Raw genomic sequence first — 26,405 nt, forward strand, 5'->3', positions numbered from 1 at the left:
TTTTATCATTCTTTTAACAGTGTCTTTTGCTGGGCACATATCTGTAATTCCAGTAGCTCGAGAGGCTGAGGCAGGAGGATCGCAAGTTCAAAGCCAGCCTCAGCAACAGTGAGGTTCTAAGCAACTCAGTGAGACCCTGCATGTAAATAAAATCCAAAATAGGGTTAGACCTGTGGCTCAGTGGTTGAGTGCCCCTGAGTTCAATCCTAGGTACAAAAAAAAGCAGTGTCTTTGAAGAGAAGTTTCTAATTTTAATAAAATCCAACACAGTAGTTTCTCTTATGGATCATGTTTTTGTTGTTATATCTAAAAACTCATTGCCAAATCTAAGGTCATCTAGAATTTTCCTATAATTTTTGGTCTTGTATTTTACACTTAGGTCTGTGATCCATTTTGAGGTAATTTATGTAAAAAAGTCTTTGTTAGGTTCATTGTTTTGTTTTTCTTTATGTATGTATGTATGTATACACAGTTATTCCATCACCATTTGTTGCCAAAACTTTCCTCCTTGAGTTAGTTTTGTTCATCTCTTAAAGGATCATTTGAGGGCTGGGAGGTTTGCTTCATGGTAGAATTCTTGTCTAGCATGCCTGAGGCCCTGGGCAGAGGGGATTAAAGTTCAGTGGACTATATTTGTGTGGTGCTTCCTGGGCTCTCTTCTCTTTTCTGCTGTTCTGTATGTCATTCTGTCATTCTTTTGCTTGTACTGTGCTCTCTGGATTAATGTACCTTTATTTAAAGTGTTGAAACTAGATAGTATGTAGCTTTCAACTTTGTGTTTCAGTATTGTGCTGTCTATTCTAGGTGTTTTGTCTTTATTTAGTTTAGATTCAGTTTGTCCATCTCTACAGAATAGTTTGTTGTGATTTTGATTGGAATTGGGTTGAACCGGTAGATGAAATTGGGAAGAATTGACTTCTTTTACACTATTGAATCTTCTAATCCACGGACAGGGACTAGGTCTTAGTTTCTTTCATCAGAAATTTGTAGTTTTATGTACACTTTATCCCATCAGCATCCCCTTTACCTTCCCTAGCTCTGAGCAACCTTTAATCCTACTCTGCCTCCATAAATTTTCCTATTCTGAACCTTCCATTTCTTTGGAATCATATTATATGATCTTCTGTGATTGACTTTCACTAGCCTAACATTCAGGGTTCATCCATGTTGTAACAGGTACTTCCTTTTTATGATGAACTAATATATTCTGTTGTTTATCCATCCATCATCCCTTTTTGGACATATTGGTTGTTTCTACCTTTTGGTTAGTATGGATAATATTACTCTCAACGTTTTGTGTATAAGTTTTTGTGTGGATTATGTACTTTGTTTTTCTTAGGTAGATTTCTGGGAGTGAAATTATTGGGTCATAGGGTAAACTTAGGTTTAACTGTTTGAGGAGCTGCCAGTTTTAACTGTTTAGGTTTAACTGTTTGTTTTTAACTGTTTAAGTTTAACTGTTTGAGGAGCTGCCACTGTTTTCTAGAGTGATAATATGGTTTTATGGTCCCACCAGCAGTACTTATTATCAGTCTTTTTTATTTTAGTTATCTTAGAGAGTGCGAAATGATACCTCATTGCAGGGTTTATTTATTTATTTATTTATTTTTAATATTCTTTTGAATTTATTTGTTCATTAATACTACCTTCATTTGGGTACTGTACTGTCATGAGAAATAAGCAATTATATTTTTGTTTCTGGAAACTTCTCCTGATTGAGGATAAATTATATTGTATCATACATGGAAAGAATACAAGAGCAATCCTAATGAATATGATTTAGAGCTTGCACTCAAGGTAAAGCTAACAGACAAGAACCCTCCCTTCTTTTATGTCACTCATCATTCCATCTAAAAAATATTGTTTAGTCCTTGTCTATAAAAATACACGAGTAGAACCTAATAATGAGGTAGTACAACAAGACTAATTGCAAATATTACCATTCTCTGACTCACTCCTCCTCACTTTTGATATTTTTCTACTATCTATTTTGTCTTCAGTTATCTCCATGTGTTTCTCGGTTGTGGTTGTGTAACAGTATTTTTTTCCCTTCTTTTTCTTTTGCATTGCTGGGGATTGTATCCAGGGCCTTGCACATGCTTGGCAATTGCTCTCCTACTGGGCTAAACCCCACCCCTTCATTGAAGGTTTTTGTTTTATTTTAAGTATTTCATTGTATGTTGCTGCCAGTGTATTTAAAATAAATACCCTTGTGAAGTAGAAATTCATGAAAATTCAGAGAGGTAGATGTTAAGGACTGACAAAAGTAGAAGATTATATCATGGCACATGTGTTATAGGGAAGCTTTTTGTATAGGCTTCAAATTTAGCTCTCTTGAATATTGACTGGTTCTTCAGCAGTGGTTTGGGAAATCTCAGTAAGATTCATTTGACTACCAAAAGGAACAGACTTTCTGGGGTCTGAAAGGATTTGTCGCATGCACAAGGCCCTGGGTTCAATCCCCAGCACCACAAAAAAAAAAAAAAAAAAAAAAGGATTTGTACCTGAAGATAGTCCAGTCAACAGGGGATCATGTTGAGCATTCTGCAGACAGAATTGTTTCCAGTCTGAAGCTGCCTGGGAAACCTTCACACAGTTGAGCCAGGCCTCCAGCCAGAGCTGCTGAACCACCTTCTTCACAGCTGGGACGCTGGAGGAGCCAGACATGACGAATTGGAGGGTCGGGCGACTCATCAGTCAGAGGGTCAGCAGTTTGTGGGTAGGCTGGGCCAGGGTAGGCTGGGCCAGGGAACTCCTCATTGAAGTTTTGATTCACGTTTCTTTAATGGTTAATAATGTTGAACATCTTTTTATATTTGCGTTGGATATTTTTATGTCACTGTCCTCGGCAACAATTGCGCAGGTATTTATCGGAGGGGCCTGGAAATAAACTATTTTTCCTATATTCACTAATTTATAGAGGAAGAGAGACTCTGAGAGAAAGATAGGCTTTGTTTAGAGGAAGAATAACTTTGCTTAAAGGAAGAGAATTGCTTAGAGGAAGAGAAACTTTGCTTAAAGGGAAAGTTTTAGAGAAAGAGAGGCTTCTATGCTTATCAGAGATCTATTTCTTCTTAGTTCTGCTGCTGCTTCTTAAAGGTGCGTCCTGCATCCAGTGAACTAAGGGTGTGTCTATCTGAGGTGCTTTCTATCTACTTGCTGCCTCTTCTTCCTTTCTGCTAGTGGCTTCTACTCCGCTTCTTTCTGCTAGCTGCTGCTCTAACTGTTGCGCCTTACTTCTTGCCACTTTTCTCTGCCTGCTGCTGCTCCTTACTTCTACCTACTGTCTGCTTATATTCCCTCCAAGAGGCGGAGGGCGGAGCCACGCCAGTTGAGATCAGGTGAGGAGCCAGCTGCCTAATCACGAGCAGGCGCAAGCAGGAGCACTGGAGAACACCTGTGCTCCTGTACCTCCAATGTGATCAAAACAGCTTCTGGCTGGCTGCCAGGCACCATCTGTGGTGAGTTGGCATGGCATAGCCCCCAACATTTTTATACCTTTCTTGGGAAGTGTCTATTCGAATCCTTGGCCCATTTTCAGTTGGGTCATATTTTTATTGAGTTGTAAGGGTTGTTTATATAGTTTAGATGGAGGTCCTTTATTGAATATGTGATTTGCAAACATTTCCCCCCTTTTTTTAAATTCATTTTTATTGTAAACAAATGGGATACATCTTGTTTCTCTGTACATGAAGTAGAGGCATACCATTTGTGTAATCATAGATTTACCTAGGGTAATAGTTTTTGATTCATTTTGTTTTTTTTTTTTCTCCCCCCACCCCTCCCACCCCTCTTATCCTTTTATATGCCCCTTGTATTTAATTATCTTGAGAATTTCCTTTTAATCACAAAAGTTCTTAATTTTGATGAGCTTCAGTTTTTTTCTTCTGTTGCTCATGCTTTTGGTGTTATATCTAAGAATCTATTGCTAAATCTCAGATTATGAAGATCTACTCCTTTTTCCTCTCAGTTTTGTAGTTTTCATTTAGGTTTTTGATCCATTTTGAATTAGCGATGTTGTGTAGTGTGAAATGAGCATCCAATTTGTGTGTATGTGTTTGTGGCTCTCCAATTAGTCCAGCACCATTTGTTGAAAAGACTTACTTTCTTGAATGATGGTGACACCCTGTTGAAAATTAGTTGATGATAGATGCATTAGTTTATTTCTGGTTTATATTTGGACTCTTGTTGTAGTCCAGTGAAAAATTGATTACTTTTGTTTTGAAGTAAGTTTTAAAAGTATAAAGTATTAGTCCTATTTTATTCTTTTGTTTTGTTTTGTTTTATCTTTGTTTTTATTCTCTACCAGGGACTGAACACAGAGGCACTTAACCCACTGAGCCACATCCCTGGCCCAGTTTTGTATTTTATTTAGAGACAGGGTCTCACAGAGTTGCTTAGCTCCTTGCTAAGTTGCTAAGGCTGGCTTTGACTCCTGATTCTCCTACCTCAGCGTTCTGAGCCATTGGGATTACAAGCATGCACCACCATATCTGGCTGTATTTTATTCTTTTTCAAAAGTATTTTTATTTATTCTAGGTCCTTTGAATTCCATATGAATTTTAGAATTAACTTTTTGATTTCTACAAAGAAACCAGCTGGAATTGTGTTAGGTATTGTTTTAAGTATGTAGATCAATTTGGGGAGTAAGGTCACCTTAGCAGTTTTTAAATTTTTACATTCCAAGTGATTGAACCTAGGGTCTTTTGCATGTTAGGCAAGTGTCCTACCACTAAGCTGTAATCTCAGCTCCACCTTAACAATATTAACATTTCTTGCAGGGAAGGTCTGGTCTGGTAGCACTGAATTCCCTCAGTTTTGTTCGTCCAACTCATTCGAATGCATAATTTTTGTAAATATAAAATTCTAGTTGGTGATTTTTTTCTTTCAACACACCTTTTCTATTTTCCTCCTTTCTCTTTGCTTGGTTTCTGATGAGAAGGTTGTTTAAATTCTCATCCTCATTCCTCTGTAAAGATGGCCCACCCTTCCTACTTCTTCAGAATCTTGTTTCATCTTTGGTTTTCTGCAGTTCAAGTGTTTTTTGTGCTGATGGTGATGTATAGTTTGGGGTGGGGTGTTTATCCTGCTTTCAGTTTGGAAAGTTTGAACTGGCATATCATCAGGCTCACTGATTCTCCACCATGTCCAGTCTATTGCTCATAGCATCAAAGAAATTTTCTGTTTCCGTTACAGTGTTTTCATTTCTGGCATGTAGTTTGATTCTTGGAATTAAAAAAAAATTCTCTGCTTAAATTCTTCATTTGTTTTTGTATATTGTATCCTTTTTCCTTTATAACTTGACTTTTTTTTTTTTTTTTTTTTTTGCAGTGATGGGGGTTGAACCCAGGGCCTTGTGCTTAGGAGGCAGGCAATCGACCAACTGAGCCACATCCCCAGCCCTAAACTTAACTTATTAATAAGTTATTTAAAATTCCCTATCTGATAATTCCAGTATCTATTCTGTATCCAGTTTGAATCTGATACTTGCTTTGTTCCTTCAATTATTTTCCTACCTTTTGACATGCCTCGTATTTGTGGTTGAAAGCCAGATGTGTTTTATCAGGTAATACGAATTGAATTAAATAGACCTTTCATGTGAGATGTCAGGTTAATCTGGCTAAAGATTGGATTGTGTTTAACGTTTGCCGTAGTTGCAGATACCAGAGACTTTAAATATTCCTTAAGTAACTGTGTTTTTGTCTCTATTTTGGGGCTTCTCAAAGAGCTCTTTCTTCTTACGTGTTTCTTGGAGATCTTTCCCCTGTAATTGACTGTTGTTACCCGAAAGCCCTGTTGGTGTGATGGTAAAGAAGTGTGGGGGAGGGATAGTGTTCTGTCTGTGATTAAATTTCAAGTCTTTTAGTGTGTCCTTAGACTGTGAACTTCACAATGCTTCTTTCCTCCCCTTTCCATTCTGGAGAGAGGAAGGCTAGAGAGGACTACAGTCTGGGAAATACCCTTTCTCTAGGTGGGTAAGGCTTTGGTAAGGTCTTACAGTGTGGAAAGCAGGTCTTTGTTGTGAGAACTCTGAGCTTTTTTTCACTTGATTACTTTTCCTTCTGTCTGTTAGAGCTGTAGGAGTAGCTTTCTTGGCTCTTTATGGAAAGAATCAGGGGTGTTTTGGAAACAAAGTCCAGAAAATGTAGGGTCCCTCTTCAGATGGTTCTCAGAAGTTAGTTAGTTAGTCTTACCCTAGTCTCTATTCAGTCTCCAGAGTTAATCAAAATTACTATTTAAATGTTCTTACTAGTTTGTTAGCTCTAGTCGTTTCTGCTTCAGATGGGTGAATCTCTGTGACAGAATTTGCCCCACTTTTAAAATTTTGGGATAATGTTTTGCCATGAGACCTTGGTTCTCTGATGGATCCATAAATCATTGATTTTTAGTTTGTTCAGCTTTTGTCTTCATATTAGAATGTTGATGATTTCCAAGCTTTCTGCATGTCAGAGCTCAAATTGGAAGTTCTGCAGTTGGTTTTTATTTTGTATCCTATTACCTGACCAAACTCAATTTATTGATTTCAGGGGAGTTTTGCTTTGTTTTCATTTTAATTCTTGGTGATTTTCCTTGTAGACAGTGATGTCGCCTACAAATAGGGATAGCATTGTTTGTTTCTTTTTGTTCTGTATGCTGTGTATTTCCTTTTTCTTTTTTCTTTATTGCACTTGCTGGAGCATTCAGCACCAGGTAATAGGAAAGTGTGAACACACATCCTTGTTTAGTTCCTGGTTTAATGGGAAAACATTGTCTTTCACCATTAAATATCCTTTTATGTATATTTTTTGTAGATCCCCTTCCTGAAGTTGAGGAAGTATTCCTCTATTCCTGTGTTTTTAAAATATATAATATGTATTTTTTTTCTAGTTATAGATGGACACAATACCTTTATTTTATTTATTTATTTTTATGTGGTGCTGAGGATCGAACCAAGCACCTCACAGATGCAAGAGGAGCACTTTATCATGAAGTCACAATCCCAGCCCTTTTCCTGTTTTTTGAGAGTTTTTTTCCTTAAATCATGAATGAATGTTGATTTTGTCAAATGGTATTTCTGCACCCGTTGATATGATCATGTATTTTTTTTTTTTTTTTTTAGCCTAAATGGGGTTAAATTGATTTTGAACATTGAGCTTTCCTGGAATATACTTCATTTGGTCATGGTCACATTAACGACCTAATTTGGTCATTCTTTTATGTTTTACTGAATTCCATTTTCTTTCTTTTTTCTTTTCCTTTTCTTTTGTATTTGGGGGTTGGGGATACTTGGAAATGAACCCAGAGGCGCTTACTACTGAGCTACATCCCCAGCCCCCTCTCCCCTTTTTTAAAACAAGGGTCTCACTAAGTTGTTTAGGACCTCCCAAGTTGCTGAAGGTGGCCTCAAACTTGCAATCCTCCTGCTTCAGCTGTGGAGCTGATGGAATTACAGGCATGTGTCATTGTGCCCAGGCCCACTTATTGAGTGTTTGTGTGTGAAATTTTTTTGGTGGTGCTGGGGGTGGAACCCAGGGCCTTGCACATGCTAGGTAAGTACTCTACAACTGAGTCACATCCCAGTCCCTTTGAATTTTTAAATATACCTTTTTTCAGTCTTAAAATTTTCATTTGTTTCTTCTTTATTATATCCTTTTTTTTTTTTTTTTTGCTGTGACTTCTTATTTTTTAAGGAGATTTTCTATTTGTTCCTTTCAAATAAATTTATGTATTGATTTTAGTATATCTGTCATCTTGAAATTGGCATGTATTGTTTTTTCATTCATTTTGAGATTTTTTGTTCATGATATAATTTAGTTTAAATAGAAATAGGCATTTTTACCATGTTATGAAACTAAACCTTATAGTGTAGCAGCTGTTCCATGAGGAACCTGGAGGGGGGCAGGGAGTGGCAACTTTGTTACTATTAGGTTGTTTGACAGCAGAGAGGGAAGTTTCCTCTTTACTGTTGGATGAGTGAGTTGGTCCTAACTTAGTTCCTGGATGGTAGGAGCTGAAGTGCCTCATTAAATGGTGACATGACTTTCACTGATATATGGATGGGGTGGTGACAATAGTTCTGACTTCTCATTAGTACTTCTTTGACACTACCCCAGTGAGAAGAGGGACTGTGCTTCCCTGCCCAATTGGGGAAGTCTAAGCTTCTACCATGGTCACCACCTGCTGTGTGGGTTAGGGTTAGGGTTGGGGTTAGGATTGGGGGAGATGTTGTGTCACTCACTGGCAATGACTCTCCTGGTTCCTTCTGACACTATCCTGGTAGGGGTGTGGTGGGCGGTATCTTGTCATAGGATAATGAGTGTAGTAATCTAGGTTCCCACTCAGCCTTTGTTGGTGGGGTGTGACTCAGGCCTTTGTTGTATTCCGTCGCATTGGCCTGGAGTAGAGTGGTTCTAGGTAAAAGCTTTCATTCATTAGGCTGCCCCTTCTCATTCTTTGGCTAAGTAGAACAGTGACTTTAGGGGGCTTTTTGGGTCTATTCCTATTGGTGTTTTTGTGTTGCTGACGTCGTCTTCTCCAAATCTGAGATATATGAAGTCAAAAAGTAAATTCACAGAACTCATATTCATGTTATCCATTGAGTCCTAAGATCACTAGTCAGTCTGCCTTCCCTCTGCCTTTCAGAGAATTCTCGTGTTTATTTCATATGTTAAGTCCAGCGTTTTTTACTTGAACTTGGTGAGAACAATAGACGAAAGTATACCTACTCCTCCTTTCTGGAGTTGGATGTGTATAGTAAGTATTTAATAACAGTTTTTTAGTATTATTATATTTTTGATCTCTTAACAGCTTATTTGTTTTTGGCTTCTGTGAGGTGTCTTCCCATAATAAGCTTCAATTGCACTCTGTTGTTTTCCTTTATTATCCCAGCAGCTCTGGAGGCTGAGGCAGGAGGATTGCAAGCCTCAGCAAGTTAGCGAAGCCCTGTCTCTAAATAAAATGTAAAAAGGGCTGGGGATGTGGCTCAGTGGTTAAGCCACACTCTGGTTTCAATCCCTGGTGTACACACACAGACACAGACACACACACACACCCACGTACAAAGAAGGCCAAACACTAAAGCTTAAATCATATTATTTTTTAAGTGTAATGAGTGCTTATGATGATAAACATAAATCAAGAAATGTTTAGTCAAAGTATTTGGGGGATATTGATACTTGAATCCAGGGTCCTTAAACATTGAGCCACAGCCCCAGCATTTGTATTTTTTATTTTGAGATAGAGTTTCACTAAGTTGCTGAGGCTGGCCCTGGGCTTGCAGTCTTGCCTCAGCCTCCCAAGTTACTGACATTATAGGTGAGCATCACTATACCCGACTGGAAAATTTTATTTATGGACATCTCACCAAGTGACATTTTAAAGTATTGTTATAGTATAATGGGTTCACAAAACCAGGTCTCTGATTTGTTACAGATTTAAGCTTTGATTCTAATTGAAGTCATTTAAATATGTCCTTTTAGTCTTTCAAATTGTATGTATTGTTAATATAGATGTTTGTTGTATTTAAAAATAAAAATTTTAAGTGCTCATATAAACATTCATATATTTAAAATATGATCATTCTGTGTATGTAGTTTCATTTCAAGGACTACTGAAAAAATACCTATTATACAAATCAAATTTCAGCCAAAAGAATGCTTGAGGGATATGAGTTTTTCAGATTAGCTGGATTTTCTGGTTAATTCAGGATAAAGTATAAAGTCCGCTTTTGTTTTAGAATTTGTTAGAGCTTTTCCCACATCTGTTTCCTCCTAGATTGTGCTGAATCTAGAACCAAGTATAAATGGATTTTCTCTGATAAGCGGATGCTGATCCATAGTTGGGGGTGGATAGAGAAGAATGAAGGAACTTTGAATTGTACAGAGGGGACAGGAGGGGCTGGTGGGGATGGGAAGGATGGTAGATTGAGACAGATATTATTACCCTGTATACGTGTATGAAAAGAATTTAAAAAAAATCACTGTGAAAAAAAGTTAACGAAAATAAATAAATAAATGAAAGTTAAAAAAAAAGTATAAATGGGCTTCGTGTATTTATAGCTTAGCGATGTCCTCTCTATCCAAACTGTCACTCAGTGCTGATAGATCTTTTTGTGAGCTCCTATCCTCTCATGGTCTTGGAAACAGTGGAGTGATTACTTAGCTTTTGTAAAACTTTGTGTAGTGTATGTATTATTTGCACAGAGCTGGTAAAATCACTCAGGAAGGTGATCTTGTGACTGGCAGAGTATTAGTTAAAGCAATGATAGAGGTACTATTCACTGGCTTTGCTTTAGAAAGCTGTCTAGCTAAATTACTGCCAGATGCTGAGTTTTTAAATCCCCGTGCCCAGAATGCATTAGCTAGTATTATCAGTACTTGGTTCTTTAAAACAAAAGTATTTGCTGGACATGGCTCAAGCCTGTAATCTAAGCCATTCAGGAGGTTGAGGCAGAGATCAGCCTCAGCAACTCAGCAACACCCTGTCTCAAAATAAAATTAAAAAGGGGGAAATGTATCTCAGTGGTAAAGCGCCCTGGATTCAATTCCCAGTAAGTAACAAACAAAAACCAATCGACTATTTTGCAACAATCACTGTGTGTGTACCTGGGGACTTAATCTTTAGAAAATAAGCGAAAAGCTCGTAATCATAACTGGCATTTACTTTAACTAAAGAGGGAAAAAAAGGAGTATAAGAGTAGATGTGTATGAAATTGAATGAATTTGTAGTGAATACTTAATATATGCCTGCCTGTGTATAATGTTTTAATGTGAAATCTGCAGATAGAATAATGAAGTAGCTGTTAGTTCTTGACCCTTGACCCTTTAGTTCTTTATATTGTTCTTTAGTGTTACCTTAGTATTAATGTGGATAGATTGGCATTTTATTTCCATTCCATTCTTTTGATTATCCTTTGATTTGCACTTAGAAAATACTAAAGAAGGAAAGAAAAAGACTTGTACTAATCTGCAAAATTGATCATAGTGAAGAATTGGTTATATTAAAATTTAATGCTATTTCAATAATATTTTAATGAGTAAAATCCCTGGGAGTAAAAAAAAAAAACTTTTTTTTTTTTGTTATTTTCAATTTGGTTTTGGGTTTTAAGTTAATGTAAATATACATAGGCATAATCTAAGCATGTACTCAAAGTAACTAGCAAGCCACATTTAGGCAAAATTGTGAAGTTTTTAAATTTAGCTTGTTATTGCTTTTCCTTCCCTGAATAATATAGGAGATTTTGTTTTCTGTTGGTGCGTCCTAGGGTAATCTTCTTGTCAAATTTTTCTACTTAACTAAAACGGGAAAGAAAAATAATTGTTGGATTTGTTTGATTGTGTATTCAGAATGTCACAGGACTCTTGGAATTTGATGAATATGGTGAAGCCTTTTCTCAAAATGCACATTCGTATCATTTTAATAAAATTGCAAGGCATTGAGATACCCAGATTGTCATAAAGAGAGTAGTCTAGGTAAAGTAATTTTGGAATAAAAAATGATAAAACTTCAGAAAATTTAGGCATAAAGGATCAAGTAGAAGAAAATTTAGAAGAGAAGCTGGATCAGTTAGAAATTATGTTTGCGTCATTCTTAAAGGCGAAGTTGTGTGAGACCTTTTGGGTTGAGTGGTCTTAACTACCTTTAGTATACTTCTTTTTCTCCGAGGGTTTAACCCTGTAACACAGGGTTAAAATGACTGGGGGTCTTTTCGCAGACTGCTGATATTAGAAAGTAAGTACTTTATTTTAATTAGCTTCTTTCTGGAACAAGGAAGCTCCTTTATTTTAGCATAGATTGAACCATCAGTTCCCACCTTACCTTATTGGGTTGTGACTTTTATAAGCATTTTGTGGAAGCTATGGACTATTGTTCTAAGAGAATGCCTCTGTGAATATTCAAGCATAAAATTTCACTGGGTTACAGTCTACATAAAAGTTCTTTTATTTACCTATTCTTCAAGGTTCAGAATTCCTGCTTTGACTCTCACTTCCTTTTCTGAGACAAGCTGGTCTCTTTTTTACCTTTCTTTTAAACTCTGCCCTTTTACCTCCTGTTTCCTAAATGCATTGACTTTATTTTATTTTACATTTTTTACTTTTCTCCTGTTCTAATCCCTGTTTGTTAGTTAGAAATCTTAGGCATAAGTCCCAGAAACACAATTGTGATTGGCTTAGACAATAGGAAATTTATTGGCCTCTGAAACCAAACTACAGGATGATGGGTTTATTCATCTGGGCATTAGAAGTAATTAGAAGTAGGTCCTATTCACTCTCAGGATTCATTTTCAGTCTCTTTAGTCTCTCATCTCTGATTCTCTCTCCATGATTTTGTCATTCTTCCAAATATGTCTTCTACATGTCTGTAGACAAGATGCTGGCAACTGCCAGGATCACACTCAGCTTGTCTGTTAGAGAATCTTTTTCTTCCCTTGGTTGTGACTGAGAAAATCTTGAAGGAGTCTGGCTTGGGTTTTGTTGAGATCTGCCTACATTGATGGCTAGGGGCATGATTGGATCTCATCCAAACTTCATTGTTGAAATTTGAGGAGAAATAGTTCCTTTAAAAAGTGGTAGATACTCTGAAGTGCTAGGGAGACACAGTAGCAGTTTGCCAAATACTCTGACTTTTCAAGTCTGCATCTTCTTACATGATTCCTTTTCTGTAGGAGTCCAGTCATTGACACCAGTTACTATGAAGGCCAGTGAGTGAGCTGGCAAAGAAGAGATTTCCCAAGCTTATTCTGGTTCACCGTAGGACGTTTGAAGATCCAGGAGGCCTGTGTGCTCTAAAATAAGATCAACAAAATAATATTCTCTTTGAATGAATGTGTGTATGTCTTTCTTCAGATTATAAAGTCCTTAATGCCAAAGATTCTGTCTACCTGGGCCATTAACCTTTTGACAGCAAATAACGTAGCAGATCATCTTTTCTATAGTGAAAGCAACACCCATTTTAAAAAAAACAGCCTTAATATGATATCTACAGTTGACAAGAGATAAACTTGGTAATGGTTAATTTTCAGGTCACCTTGGCTAAGAATGTTTGGTACATTATTTTGGATGTTTCTGGGATGCAATTAACATGTAAATCAATGGGTTTCGAGTAAATCACATTAATCTACCTAATGTGGGTGGATCTCATCCAGTTAGTTGAAAGCACTGATGAACAAAACTTGACCTCCTCTGGGTAAGGAGGAATTCTGCTGGCTGACAACCTTTAGACTCAAATTGCATATCTTCCCTGAATCTCATCCTGCTGACTGCCCTGCAAATTTTGGATTTGTCAAGCTTTTACCATCATGTGAGCCAGTTCCTTAAAATAAATGTAAATCAATCAGTATACATTACTTTCTCTGTCCTTCTGTCCTCCCATCCTTTCCTTCCTCCCTCCCTTTGTCCTTTTGTTGGATCTGTTTGTCTTGAGAACTCTAACACACAGGGTATAGCACTGAAGTGTCTAGGTTTGTGTAATCACAGTAAAATACTCCAAGAAAGCCTGAAATTTCTATGTGAAATCCTTTGCAGGGACTTCTCATCTTGGCTTAGATGTTGGTCATCATCTTTGGTTCATTTACTCTGGTAGATAGGTCTAGTGATTAGATTTGTCAAAATGGTATTTTGTGACAGTCTTCTTAACAAAGAGGTTGTGAGGTGTGCAAAGTAATGTGACTGGCCGTCATATCAGTTTGGGGGGCATAGCAGGAAGAAGTGGTGATGCTAGTACATGAAAAAGGGGAATACTAGGCAGGCAAAAACAGTCCATGTTTGCTTGGCGTTGCGGTTCATGCCTGTAAACCCAACAACTTGGGAGCTTGAGGCAGGAGGGGATTGCAAAGTTCAAGGCCAGCCTCAGCGAATTTAGTGAGACCCTAAGCAACTTATTGAGACCTTGTCTCAAAATAAAAAAGTGAAAAGGGCTGGGAATGTGACTCAGTGGTTGAACAAACTTGGGTTCAATCCCTGGTACCCACCACCCCACCAGAAAAAGAAAAAAGAAAAGAAAAAACAGTATGTGTTCATATAGTGCAATTGTATATTGGGATATATTTATCTTGTAGAGTATGGAATGGCTATACTGTTTATATCTCAGGATTCTTTGTAGATGTAAAGCTAATTGCATATAAATTTCCTTCACATTCTGATAGACTGGAATACTCATGCACTAAAACCTATGATTTAAAAAAATACCTGAGATAGCATTTAAAGACTAAAGTCACAGTGTCAGTTGACTAGGAGTATCAGAAATTTCTCACTGTATCTATGTGTATACATGTATGTATACATTTGTGTACATATATGCATATATACAAACATGCATATATAAGTATAGAATAGCAATTGAAAAGATGGTGTAATCTTCAATAGAGTCATTAAAAAATGTGTACATCAAAAATGTTCTGTGTTTTCTTCATAGGGAAGAATTTGCTAATCTAGGTGTCGTATCAACAAAAACAACAGATGTGGAAACATTTTTGTTGAGAAAAATCTCATCTGTATGCATAGAATATCTTTAGCAATTGCTTCAGTAAATGTCATACAGATGGTTTAAACTCAGAACGACTACACAAATTATTTTATCACAATTATTTTGAAGCCTAGGGTATATGACACATAAGGTCTGATTTTTGGAAAATAATGTAACTTTATATACATTAAAGAAGTTACAAGAATAGGCTTCTAAATCAGAGAAATTGATGTCACAGACCTTTCTACAAAAGAGATGGGGATGTAGTACAGTGCTGAAGTGCCCCTGGGTTAAATCCCCAGTGACGATCCCCTACTCCCATGCACCCCCCCCCAAAAAAAAAAAAGAGCCGGAATGGGTGTTTACATGTGATTGCTTCATAACTGCTTTGTGAGTTAAGGAAGGATAATTTTTTTTTTTAATTGAAGAAAACTGTTTCACATTCCTAGTTTAAGAGGGCAAGTGCTTATACCTTTTTAATTGTACTTAAAAACAATTATAATTTGACATTCTTGTTTGATTCTTCAGTTGGACCAGTCACTTTTTACACAGAACACCAATTTTTCTTGAAAGTACAACAAACTGGTTATTCACATGAGAACATTTAACATTTTCTCAAAAAAGAACAAAATAAGCACATCACTTTAAAGAAAACAATCAACTTTTGTTACAAATAATAAAATTTGCTACCATGCGCTTGCAATGTTTCTGATGACAGTAGTGGTGATATTAAGGGTTGTTTTGTTTCAGTTTTGTTTTTGATAAGGTATATTGTGTAATAAAATGTCTCAGCATTTGGAAGATAAGCATAATTCAGTGAATGAATATTTATTAAATGACCAGTGCATGGATTTTAGTCTGTCCAAGTAAATACGATTTTAGATTCCACATTGCAACTAATCTTTAAGAAACTACCAATTTTGGTAGTTTCTGTCAAGTATGATGGCATTTCAGAGAAGACAAACATAATTATATGAAAAGGCAATTAGAATACCTTTATTTACCCTCTCTATGTACATATCATCATAAGGCTATGTTTCTATATGTACTTCAACTCAAACAATATATTGCAACAGACTGAATGTAGAAGCAGAGAATCCAGGCAATAAATAGATCTGTAAAAATACAAGTAATACCATGTATGTTAGTAATATTTGGGGGAAATTATCATTTTTCTAAATATGTGTTAATATGTAATGGGTTTGTAAATTAATAATTTTATGATTTCTTAATTTCTAATCTAAGGCACAGTAGATCTAACCTACATGGAAAAAGCTCATCAGGGTTTTAGGTAATTTTTAAGAGTCAAAGGTAGGGCTGGGGGTGTAACTCAGTGGTAAAATGAGTACCTGGCATGTGCAAGGTCCCCAGCACCTCTTCCCAAAAGGCAGGGATAAGGGAGCACCTCTGGGAGCAAGAAGAATTGCTATGCTGGTGAAAGGGTTATGCGTTTGATGAGGTAAAGTGGCATTTCATTGGGGCCTTGCAAAATGGTTCTCCTTAGAATCTAATCCCTTCATGTAGAATGTTTGGAGTAAAATATCAGTGACTTACTTGATGATAATAAAATTTTTGGTTGTGGTGGTTCTTGCCCGTATTCTCAGTGACTTGGGAGGCTGAGGCAGGAGGATCATAAGTTTGAGGCTAGCCTGAGCTACTTAGCAAGATCCTGTCTCAGAAAAAAAAAAAAAAGAAAAGAGGAGGAAGAGGACTGAGGATGTAGTTCATTGATATTGTACCCCTAGGTCAAATCCTCCCCAGTATATAAATATGTATATGTACATATGTTAATACATAAATTAATTTTTAAATTTAAATAGAATATTTTAAAGTCTGATGAAATACTTTGATATTTAACAGAATGACTCTTTACAGTTACAGAGGCAGGTGAATGTTTTTTAAAAAAGTCTATGTCAGTTAATATAGTAAGTGGTCTTTTAACCAGACAGAATCTATTTTTTTGGTTGTAAACTTACTAATATTATGAACTATGGTAATATCCAAGTATTATAGATTTTCTGACTTAGCAATAGGTTGTTATATCAAAAGTTATTATACATAAAGGCACATTCCCACAATCAAGATGTGAAAACCAGCTGGGAATGGGGGCACAGGCCTGTAATCCCAGAGACTTGGGAGGCTGAGGTAGGAGGATCTTGAGTTCAAAGCCAGCCTCAGCAACTCAGCAAGACCCTGTCTCTAATAAAATACAAATGGGGTTGGGGGCGTTTCTCAGGGGTTAGTGCCTTTGGGTCGGGTTCAATGCCTGGTACCAAAAAAAAAAAAAAAAAAAAAGTGAAAACCCTGAATGTGCAAAAATAGAATGACAAGAAGTGAAAGACCTTGTCTCCAGTAGGGATGGAAAGAGGAAGAAAAGATTTCCTGTAGTTTTGGATCAGACTGTTTTAAACGTTTGTGTGTGTGTGCTGAAGCTGGAAAATGAAAAGTTTGAAAATGGCCTACTGTGTTGATTTTCCTCCAGCATAATGTACACTGTGAGAGACCTTAATTAGTAATAGAACTGTTTTTTAGCGTTCTTGACATGAGATGAATTGACCCCATTTCGCCCCATTTGTGTAGCCTGTTGAACTAAAATGTGAAGCAAGTTTGGGCAAGGGTATAATTCATGTAAGTCTTAGGTGAATAAATGTTCTTTTATTTTTTTTTTATCTAATTGGCACATAAAATTGTACATATTTATGGATTACTGTGGTGTTTGTATATAGTATAATATTCACATCAGGTAAACATATCTACTTAAACATTCATCATTTCTTTGTGGTGAAAACATTCAAAAAATCCTTTTTTTTGCTTTTTTGAAATGTGCAGTACATTGTTATCTGTAGTCTCCATCCTGCTATTTAATAGAACACCAAAACTTATTTTCTCTTAACTATAGCTTAATGCCCATTGATTAACCTTCACTCATGCTTCTCAACCTGTACTCATCTCAGCCTCTGGTAACCACTGTTCTACTCTCCATTCCTTTTTTGTTGTTGTTCTTTCAATCTTCCTTCCTCCCTCTCATTGTCTTGCTTTGTTGCCCAGTCTGGTCTGGAACTCTGGGACTAGCAGGGTCCTCCCTCCTCAGATTCCCTAGTGTTGGGACTACAGATTTGCACTACTGCACCCAGATGTCTACTCTCAATTTATATGAGATCATTTCTTTTAAGATTGGACACACAAGTTAGTTCATGTGGTAATTTTCCTCCTGTGACTTATTTATTTCACTTAACATAATGTCATCTAGGTTCATCCATGTAGCTACAAATAGCAGGCTGTCCTTTTTGTGGTTGAAATAGTGTTCTGTTGTGTATGTATATCCCACATTTTCTTTAGCTATTTTATCTGTTGGTAGACATTTCAGTTCAGTATGTTGGACATTGTGACTAATATTAAGCATGGGTGTGGATATCTCTTAAATATACTGATTTCAGTATGTACTTTGGGTATGTACCAGGACCGCAATTGCCAGATCATATTGTAGTTTTATTTTTAATTTTTTGAGAAACCTCCATGTTGCTTTCAATATAGCTGTACTAATTTGCATTCCCAGCAACAGTGCATAAGGGTCCTCTCTACTCATCCTCAACAGCACTTGCTCTTTTCTTTCTATTTTTCTTTTTCTTTCCTTTATTTATTTATTTATTTTTTTTTGATTCTTGGGATTGAACCCAGGGATGCTTAAGTAGTGACCCATATCCCCTGCCCTTTTTTTTTTCTTTTTTCTTTTTTGGAAACAGAATCTCACTGAATTTTTGAGGCTGGCCTCAAACTTGAGATGCTCCTGCCTCAGTCTCCTGAGTTGCTGGGATTATAGGCATATGCCAGAAGGCTGGCTATTATTTCTCTCTCTCTCTCTCTCCTTTTTCTCTTCTCTTTTTGACAAGAGTTACTCTAATGGAAGTGAGGTTATATCTTATTGTGTTTTTATTTTGCATTTTCCTGGCCGTTAGTGATGTTGACTTATTTTTGTATGCCTGTTTGCCATTTGTACATCTTACATCGGGAAATATTTATGTCTATTGCCTATTTTAAATTGTGTTATTTGGGATTTTTTTCCCCTTGTATCTTTCTGGATATTGACCTCTTATCAGGTGTATAGTTTGCAAATATTTTCTCCCATTCTGTAGGTTATCTCTTCTCACTTGTTTGATTGTTTTCCTTGCTGTGCAGAGACTTTTTAATATGATGTAATTCCAGTTGCCATTTTTGCTTTTGGGGGTCTTATCTTGAAAATTCTTGTGCATTCCAATATCCTGAAGCATTTTTCCTGTGCTTTCTTTTTCTAGTTTTGTAGTTTTCCTTTTTTTTTTTTTTTTTTTTTTTTTTTAAGGTACTACGGATCAAACCAGAGCCTCACACATGCTAGGCAAGCATTTGAGCACTGAACTACTCCCCAGTCCTAGTTTCAATTCTGATATTTAAGTCTTTAGTCCATTTTGAGTTTTGAACCCAGGGGGCACTGAGCCACATCTTGAGCCCATTTTTTTTGTGTGTGTTTTATGTTTCAGACAGGTTCTAAGTTGCCTTGAACTTGGAATCGTAGTTGCTGGGATTATAGGCATGCACCAGTGTGACTAGCTGAATTGCTTTCTTTGAAACTGGGAGATAGAGGTCTAGTTTCATTTTTCTGCATGTGAATATCCAGTTTTCCAGCACCATGTATTGAAGTGTGTATTCTTAGCACCTTTGTCAAAGATTAGTCAGCTGTGGATGTGTGGGTTTATTTCTGGGCTCTGTTTTGTTCCATTGGACTTTGTGTCTGTTTTAATAGCAATGCCATGCTGTTTTGATTACTGCAACTTTATTTTGTCTTTTGAAATCAGTGTAAAACTCCTGCTTTATTCTTATGTTTTGTGGTCCCTTATGAATTTTAGGATCCGCCCCCCCCCCCCCCCCCCCCAGTTCTATGTAGAATGTCTGGTATTTTTATAGGTATTACATCAGGTCTGTGGATCACTTTGGGTAGTACAGATTTTAACAATATTGATTTTTTTTCAATTCATTAACATGGGAGGTCTCTCCATTTTGTGTGTGTGAGTGTCCTATGAAATTTGTTTCATCAGTATTATATAGTTTTCATTGTAGAAGGGAGTAAATATTTCTTAGTGCAGTGAAACTTCCTCAAGCAGTCTTCCTAAGGGACAGAATTTTTTGCCTATTTGAATTTCTCTTAATAAGACGTATCCAAGATCTATTTTTTTTTCACTATTTCTTAAGGGTTTATTAGTTTATTCCTAGTAGAGCACACCTTTGCTGTGTTAGTCATCCTGCATTTATTTTGTACAGCAAACTTAGTTGGAGAGTTAGAAATATTTTGAGCTGGTATTTTTGTTACTATGCCAGATAAGTTCCAAAGCCTTGCCTAGTTTCTGCCCCCAAAGAGCTCATAGTTTCATGTATTTTAGTCTGCTCTCTGCTCTTAGCAAAAGTAAGATGGTTGAGTCATTTTGAGAAATCAGGGTTTTGTAGTCTTCATTATTTTTACCATTAGTTCTCTTTGTATAAAAGTGTTGTTATTTGTAGTGTCTTCCAAGAAATATTAATGTTACTTTTGGAGGAAAAAAAATTATACTAAGAGGTATCATTTTCCCCAGTTCCCCTAAAATGAAAACAAATGTTGAGAAAGTCTAAGTAGCAGTTTTGGTTACATAGACTCTACTAAATATTTTGAATATAGATGTTTACCTTTCTTTTCATCTGATTAAAAAAATACATCTGAACAAAAATCTTGTTTTCCTTACACTTGTTTCTCTGATTCTGTGAACTCTTAATTAAGACTGTTTCTTGTTACTGATGTTTATTTAAAATCCCATAATTGCAAACTCAATCATATTTTTTGGTACTCTACCTTCTGAATTTTACCTCTTTTTTTTTGCCTCCTCGCTAGAACTGAGAACTTCCATCTGGCCTTTATCTTTCTATGTAGTAGCCTTTTCTTATGTAAGTAGTAACTATTTAAAATCTCATAAACAACTAAGCATGAAGTCTAGCTGAAGGGTGCTTAGTGGACAATTCATTCTGCTTCCCCCTTGTTTTGAGGAATTGTAATTGAACCACTGTTGATGGGAAGGGATCCTGCCTCTCACCTTGGGAGCAGAGAGAAGTGAGAAATGTGTTTGCAATTCAGTTTTAAGAAGAAATTGGTGGTGGGGGTGTGTGTCTTGGTAGCTAATTTTATAATTTCCCAGTGATGCTTTTTATGCTTTGAAATACTGAACAACCATGAAAATTAATGTGCAGAATTATTGCTGCATTTTACTGAGAACTACCTATTGCCTCATACTGGTAATAAGTTGGATGACTCCATGTATAGAGTCATCTTTTTACTGGTAGTTCTCAATTTTGCAAGCTAACCATTTTGCTTTTAATTTGCATAGTACTATTGGTTGGAAAGGTAGAAACATTTTGAACTTGGATTTTTGGTAGTGCCGTGGATGTGGCAACCATGTTTTCCAAAATCAAAAATAAGAATATTAATTCTGCTGGGTAGGAGATGTGAGAATGTATTTCTGGGGGCAGGAGGAGAGAATATTTGAAATTTGAACTGGCCGTATGATTGCCATGCCAGGGAGGAGAGCATTATTTATTTGAAATACTTATTGACTACTTACGCCTTGCCACACATGTTTTATAAAGAAAAATTAAAAGTCTTCTCAGGTCTTTTACTAAAAGGTAAGCAAATTAAAAGTTAAGTGAAACGATGTAGCACTTAGTGGGTTTTTGAAAAATTTTTTTAGTTGTAAATGGACAAAATAACTTGATTTTATTTATTTTTTAATGTGGTGCTGAGGATTGAACTCAGTGCCTCATACGTGCTAGGCAAGTGTTTCATTTTAATTAATTAAATTTTGTGGTACTGGGGATCGAACCAGAGCCCTCCAGATCTGTTAGGCAAGCACTTCACCATTGAATGACATCCCTAACCCAGTAATCAGTGTTTTTTTTTTTTTTGTGTGTGTGTGTGTGTGTGTGTGGTGCAGGGGATTGAACCCAGGGCCTTGTACTTGCAAGGCAAGCTCTCTACCAACTGAGCTATCTCCCCAGCCCAATCAATGTTTCTTGATAGCATTTTTCTGTTTTGCAGCTATAGGGAGAGAGCATGTGCCAGTTCTTAGTTATGAAAATATTTTACCCTATGGTAACAAGAGCTGTTGTTGTTCTTGTTATTACAATGCTGGGGATCAACCCCAGGCACACTTCTGATCTTGATGGAACAATACAGGTAGTGAGTAATAGACTGGACTTTGGAATCAAATAGACCTGGCTTCAGTCTTGGTTTAGCAACTTCCTCATGAAAAGGCATTATTAAATTCTAGAGCTTTGAGAGAGTTAACAAGATTAATAAGTGCTTTGACAAATGTTTAATAAATATTGTTTTTGTTATTGCTAAAGGAAATCTCATTGCAAGAAAAATTTGGTGGATTTCTGTTTGAGATCTGTCTTTCAGAACCTATAAAAATTCTTAGGAAGTAAGGAAAAAGTCTTAAAATCAGGCTGGTGTGGAGGCACACACCTGTAATTCCAGCTGCTTGGGACGCTGAGGCAGGAGGATCACAAGTTTGAGGTCAGCCTTGGCACTTTGGTGAGACACTGTCTCAAAACAGAAGGTCTGGAATTGTGCCTCAGTGGTAGGAAACCCTCAGGTTCAATCCCCAGTATAGGGTCTAATAGACCCATGGGCCCAGCACAATTATTTCTGTTTTTCAGTCAAAAGATAGAATATTACTGGTTATTACAATTTTACACAAGTTTTTATTTAAAAAAATTTTTTTTTTTTTTTTTTAGTTGTAGGTGGACACAGTACTTTTATTTTATTTATTTTTACGTGGTGCTGAGGTTCAAACCCAGTGCCTCACGTATGCCAGACGAGCGAGCGCTCTATCACTGAGCCACAACTCCAGCCCAAGTTTTTGTTTTTTAAATATGATATAGCATGTTATATTTAGATTATATTTGATGATTATTCCTTTGTCAATTTTAATATTCTTATGGAAATTGACATGATATACATTTTTGAGTCTTGCTTCCATACCCAAGTTGTAAAGCTTCCAAGGAAAGGGATTTCATCTTTTACTTTTTTTTTTTTCCCCCAGTACTAATACTTGAACCCATTGGTGCTTTATGCCCTCACCCCTTTTTTTTTGAGACAGGTTGTTGTAGTCATCTTCTTCCCTTTTGTGACTATAGGCCTATTTTAGAGGAAGAAAAGTTTATTTGGGGGCTCACGGTTTTATAGGTCTCAGTCCTTAGACAGCCAGCTCCATTCCTTGCGCCTGGAGGTGAGGCAGAACGTCATGGCAGAATATCATGCTCACATGATGATCAGTAATCAGAGAGACAGACAGACAGACACTGGTTTACTTGCCAGATACAAAATATATACCCCAATGTTATGTCCCCCAACTCCCAGCCATCTCCTCCAGCCTCACCCTACCTACCTTCAGTTACCACTCAGTTAATCCCATGGGGGATTAATTCACCAATTGGGTTAAGGCTCTCACAACCCCATCTTTCACCTCCAAATGTCTTTTGTTGTCTCATACATGAGCTATTAAGGAATACCTCACATCCAAACCATAGGACAGGTTCCCACAAAGTTGCTAAGTCTGGTCTTAAACTTGTGATCCTCTGGTTTCAGTCTCCCAAGTAGCTGGGACTATGAGCATGTGCCATCACACCTCTGTTACTTTATTCTATCTGGGTATTAGAGAGTATGACTTCTTAGTACTCCTTCCTGATTGTTATATATGTGCTCAAATGGTAATAATTTATGCACTAACTCAAAGTTCTTTTCTTGTTTTTCTAATTCAGTCTGCAAAGGTTTGAATTTTGGTATGGTTTACTTTTTATAGCATACAACTGCTAATCGTTTGTAAGCATTAAATATTAAACTTTATGGTATATTTAGAGTTTTGTAAAAAATTTTTAACATCCTAGTAGAGCATAGAGGTGAAATAGTACAAGAGAGACCGAAAGCAGAGATTCTGGAACCAGGTAGCCTGGGTTCAAAGTCCAGATTGATAACTTCCTATTGTCTGATCTTGGTCAAATAATTGAACTTTTCTGAAACTATTTTCCCATCTGTGAAATGGGGAAAATAGTAGTACCTATTTCATACAGTTTTAATGACGATTAAATTAATTAACATAATTCCTTAAAACTGTGCCCAGTTAATAAAATGTACTATATAAATGCTTTCTATTGCTCCATATACATGTTCCCTTGTTACTTTGTTCTCAATCATATAGATAGAGCTGTTTTTGACATTTTCATTAAAAAATAGAAGAAAATTGGTTAAAACCTGTTTTAGTATTTATTTAGGAAGTATAATTAGCAATTCAGTATAGAAATGTAAAAGTTATAGAATTATGTGTCTGAAGTAGTAAAGATGAAATTTAATTACATGGAATGATGTGAGGCTATGTTGTCTCTGTAAGCATTTTTTCTGAGGCCATAACAAGGCAGGATGTTTGCAAATAGAAGCTTCAGAGTCTTCCCTGTGTTTTAGAAAAGTTTACACCCATCAAATGAAAGAAAAGTTTTGAATACCCAACATGAACAAACAATTTTTTATACATATTGATTAAATATTTTAATCATTTTTTATTTGGAACAGAAGAAGAAACACTGAAGGAAAAGAAGAAAATGCAAAAACCATAATTTCAGATTTATTTAATTCATGTACTTATTGGCCATTAGCTAAGTACCATGTATTGTGAAAGCTGTATGTGTGTGGTGATCAAGGAGCATATCTTTTGACAGAAGCATAGTTAGGAATTGATATTAGATATTTAAAGAGAAGAGTGTATTATTTTCATTGCTTTCCCTTACCTGCTGTAAGAAAGTTTTTATTTAAGTAGACATTTTTGACTTCTGGGTTACTAAGATACCAGCAGAGAATGGCCCACCTTGTGGAAGCATGTAGGAGGCATCATGGAACTATGTAGTATATTCCAATAGGATTTAGGTAATGCAGGCAGTGACAAGTTTTACTTAGGGACTTATTTGATTTAAAAACTGGCTACTTAAATAATTGGGATTATGAAGAGATAACCTACAATATGGGAGAAAAATTTTGCTAGCTATTTTTCTGATCAAGGATTAATATCTGGAGTATGTAAAGAACTCAAAAGTTTGCACCAAAAAATCAAATAAGTGAGCAAATGAATGAAACAGACGCTTCTCAAAAGAGGAAGTACAAATGCCAAAAAGTGTATGAAAAAATATTCACCTTTATTAGCAATTAGGGAAATGCAAATCAAATTATACTGAGATTTCATCTCACACAAGTCAGAATGGCAGTTGACAAGAATAATAAAAAGGAACATTTTTACAGTGTAAATTAGGAACTGTAAATTAGCATGACCACTGTGGAAATCAGTGTGGAGGTTCCTCAAAGGCCTAGGCATGGAACCACCATAAAGACCCAGCTATACTGCTCCTTGGTATTTATTCTAAAGAATTAAAGCCAAACTTTGGGACCAACCTAGGTGTCTTATCAGCAGATAAATGGATGAAGAAAATATGGTATATATACACAATGGAGTCTTACTCAATCCTAAAGAAAAATTACTAGTCTTTTTGAGGAACCTCCATAATGAGTTCCAAAGTGGTTATTAATTTTACAATCCCACCAATAGTGTAAAATCTTCATTTTTCTCCATATCCTCTCCAGCATTTATTATTATACCATTTGCAGGTAAATAAATGGAAGTAGCGATCATTGTGTTAAACTAAATAAGCCATACTTAGGTGGTCACAGGCATATGTTTTTCATATGTTTTCTCTCCTGTGCAGACGCTAGAGAAGAAAAGACAAAGAAAGGTGGGGCGTGAACTTTTTTTAAATCAAAGGGGGTCAGTAGAGGAAAGGGACCAAAGATGGGAGGAAGGAAAGGAGGGGGAAGTGCTGGAGAGTGATGTCAAATTATACTGTTATATTGTGTACATGTATAGATATGTAACAATAAATCCCTCATTATGTACAACTATAATATGCCAGAAAAAATGATTGCATAATACCTATTAATCTATATTGGTCTTTTTAGAATATATATACCTTGAGCCAAGTGTGAGCATATTAGGCAATTTTGGCGATGTAGATTTATTAGGAGGAGACAATGAATAGGGTAGTATGGGACTTCAAGTTAAAGGAAAAATATGTAGGAAAGAATATATTAAATAAAATAATTATCAAATTAGAAATTCTGAACTCAGTTTTTGTGTCTCTGACTTGGGCAAGGAATAAACATAAAGTTATGTTTCCAAAGTGAAATTTTCCATTTTTAAAGAAAAGCACCCAGATTCTTTGTGATAATTTTTTCCATAGTTAGAAGAATAGTTTTGTCCTTTAAATAAGTATTAAAAGTTACATGTAAAATTTTAAAAATGATTTGAAATGCTGAGAATGTAAAAATTACACTTTGACCAATGTTCTGCTTCTGCACAATTGAAAATTTCTGTTCATCTTTTCTGAGGTTAGTGATTATGGAAGGAGAATGTTAGCCAAGTGTGGTGGCGTATACCTGTAGTCCTAGGGACTTGGAAGGTGAGGGAAGAGGATCACAAGTTCAAGGCCAGTCTCAGCAACTTAGTGAGGCCCTAAGTAGACCTTAGCAAGACCTGGTCTCAAAATAAGAAGGGCTTGGGCTGTACCTCAGTGGTAAAGCACGTGTGTATTCAGTCTCCAGAACCAAAAAATAAAAGTAAAAGGAGAATGTGAATGTTGAAGAGATGTACATTAAAGTATTCAGCTCTGCCCTAGTAACATAACAGTTATATCAATTTATGAACAAAGGAACATGGCTACATTTGAATAAAACTTTACCAAGACAAGACAGTAGGTTATTCCTGTAACGTAAGGGAATACTATAGAAGGAAATGACTGTTCTGTCCCCTCCTCCCAGTTTTCACACTTTGCTTATTTTAATAGGTGTATAGTAAAATAATTTAAATGCA

The 26,405-nt window shown here is 36.3% G+C and overlaps 2 protein-coding genes across 2 annotated transcripts in view; one reads left to right on the forward strand and one right to left on the reverse strand.

The window, feature by feature from the left end:
* Arhgap12 (Rho GTPase activating protein 12) overlaps window positions 1-26,405 on the forward strand; it is a 118,436-nt gene that overhangs the window by 24,965 nt on the left and 67,066 nt on the right.
* On the reverse strand, window positions 2,393-2,667 carry LOC124961876 (guanine nucleotide-binding protein G(I)/G(S)/G(O) subunit gamma-5-like). The gene is made up of 2 exons (XM_047520932.1): window positions 2,507-2,667; window positions 2,393-2,438 (listed from the first exon to the last, which is right to left on the reverse strand). The coding sequence occupies exons 1-2, from the start codon at window positions 2,665-2,667 to the stop codon at window positions 2,393-2,395; spliced, it is 207 nt and encodes a 68-aa protein (XP_047376888.1).

The sequence above is a fragment of the Sciurus carolinensis genome, chromosome 12, assembly GCF_902686445.1.
Source record: "Sciurus carolinensis chromosome 12, mSciCar1.2, whole genome shotgun sequence".
NCBI lineage: Eukaryota > Metazoa > Chordata > Mammalia > Rodentia > Sciuridae > Sciurus > Sciurus carolinensis.

Coding starts and splice junctions, on each gene's coding strand:
- LOC124961876 (XM_047520932.1), bottom strand. CDS start 2,667: ATGTCTGGCTCCTCCAGCGTCCCAGCTGTGAAGAAGGTGGTTCAGCAG. Junction 2,439..2,506: donor CTGTTGACTGGACTATCTTC/AGGTACAAATCC, acceptor GGGCCTTGTGCA/TGCGACAAATCCTTTCAGAC.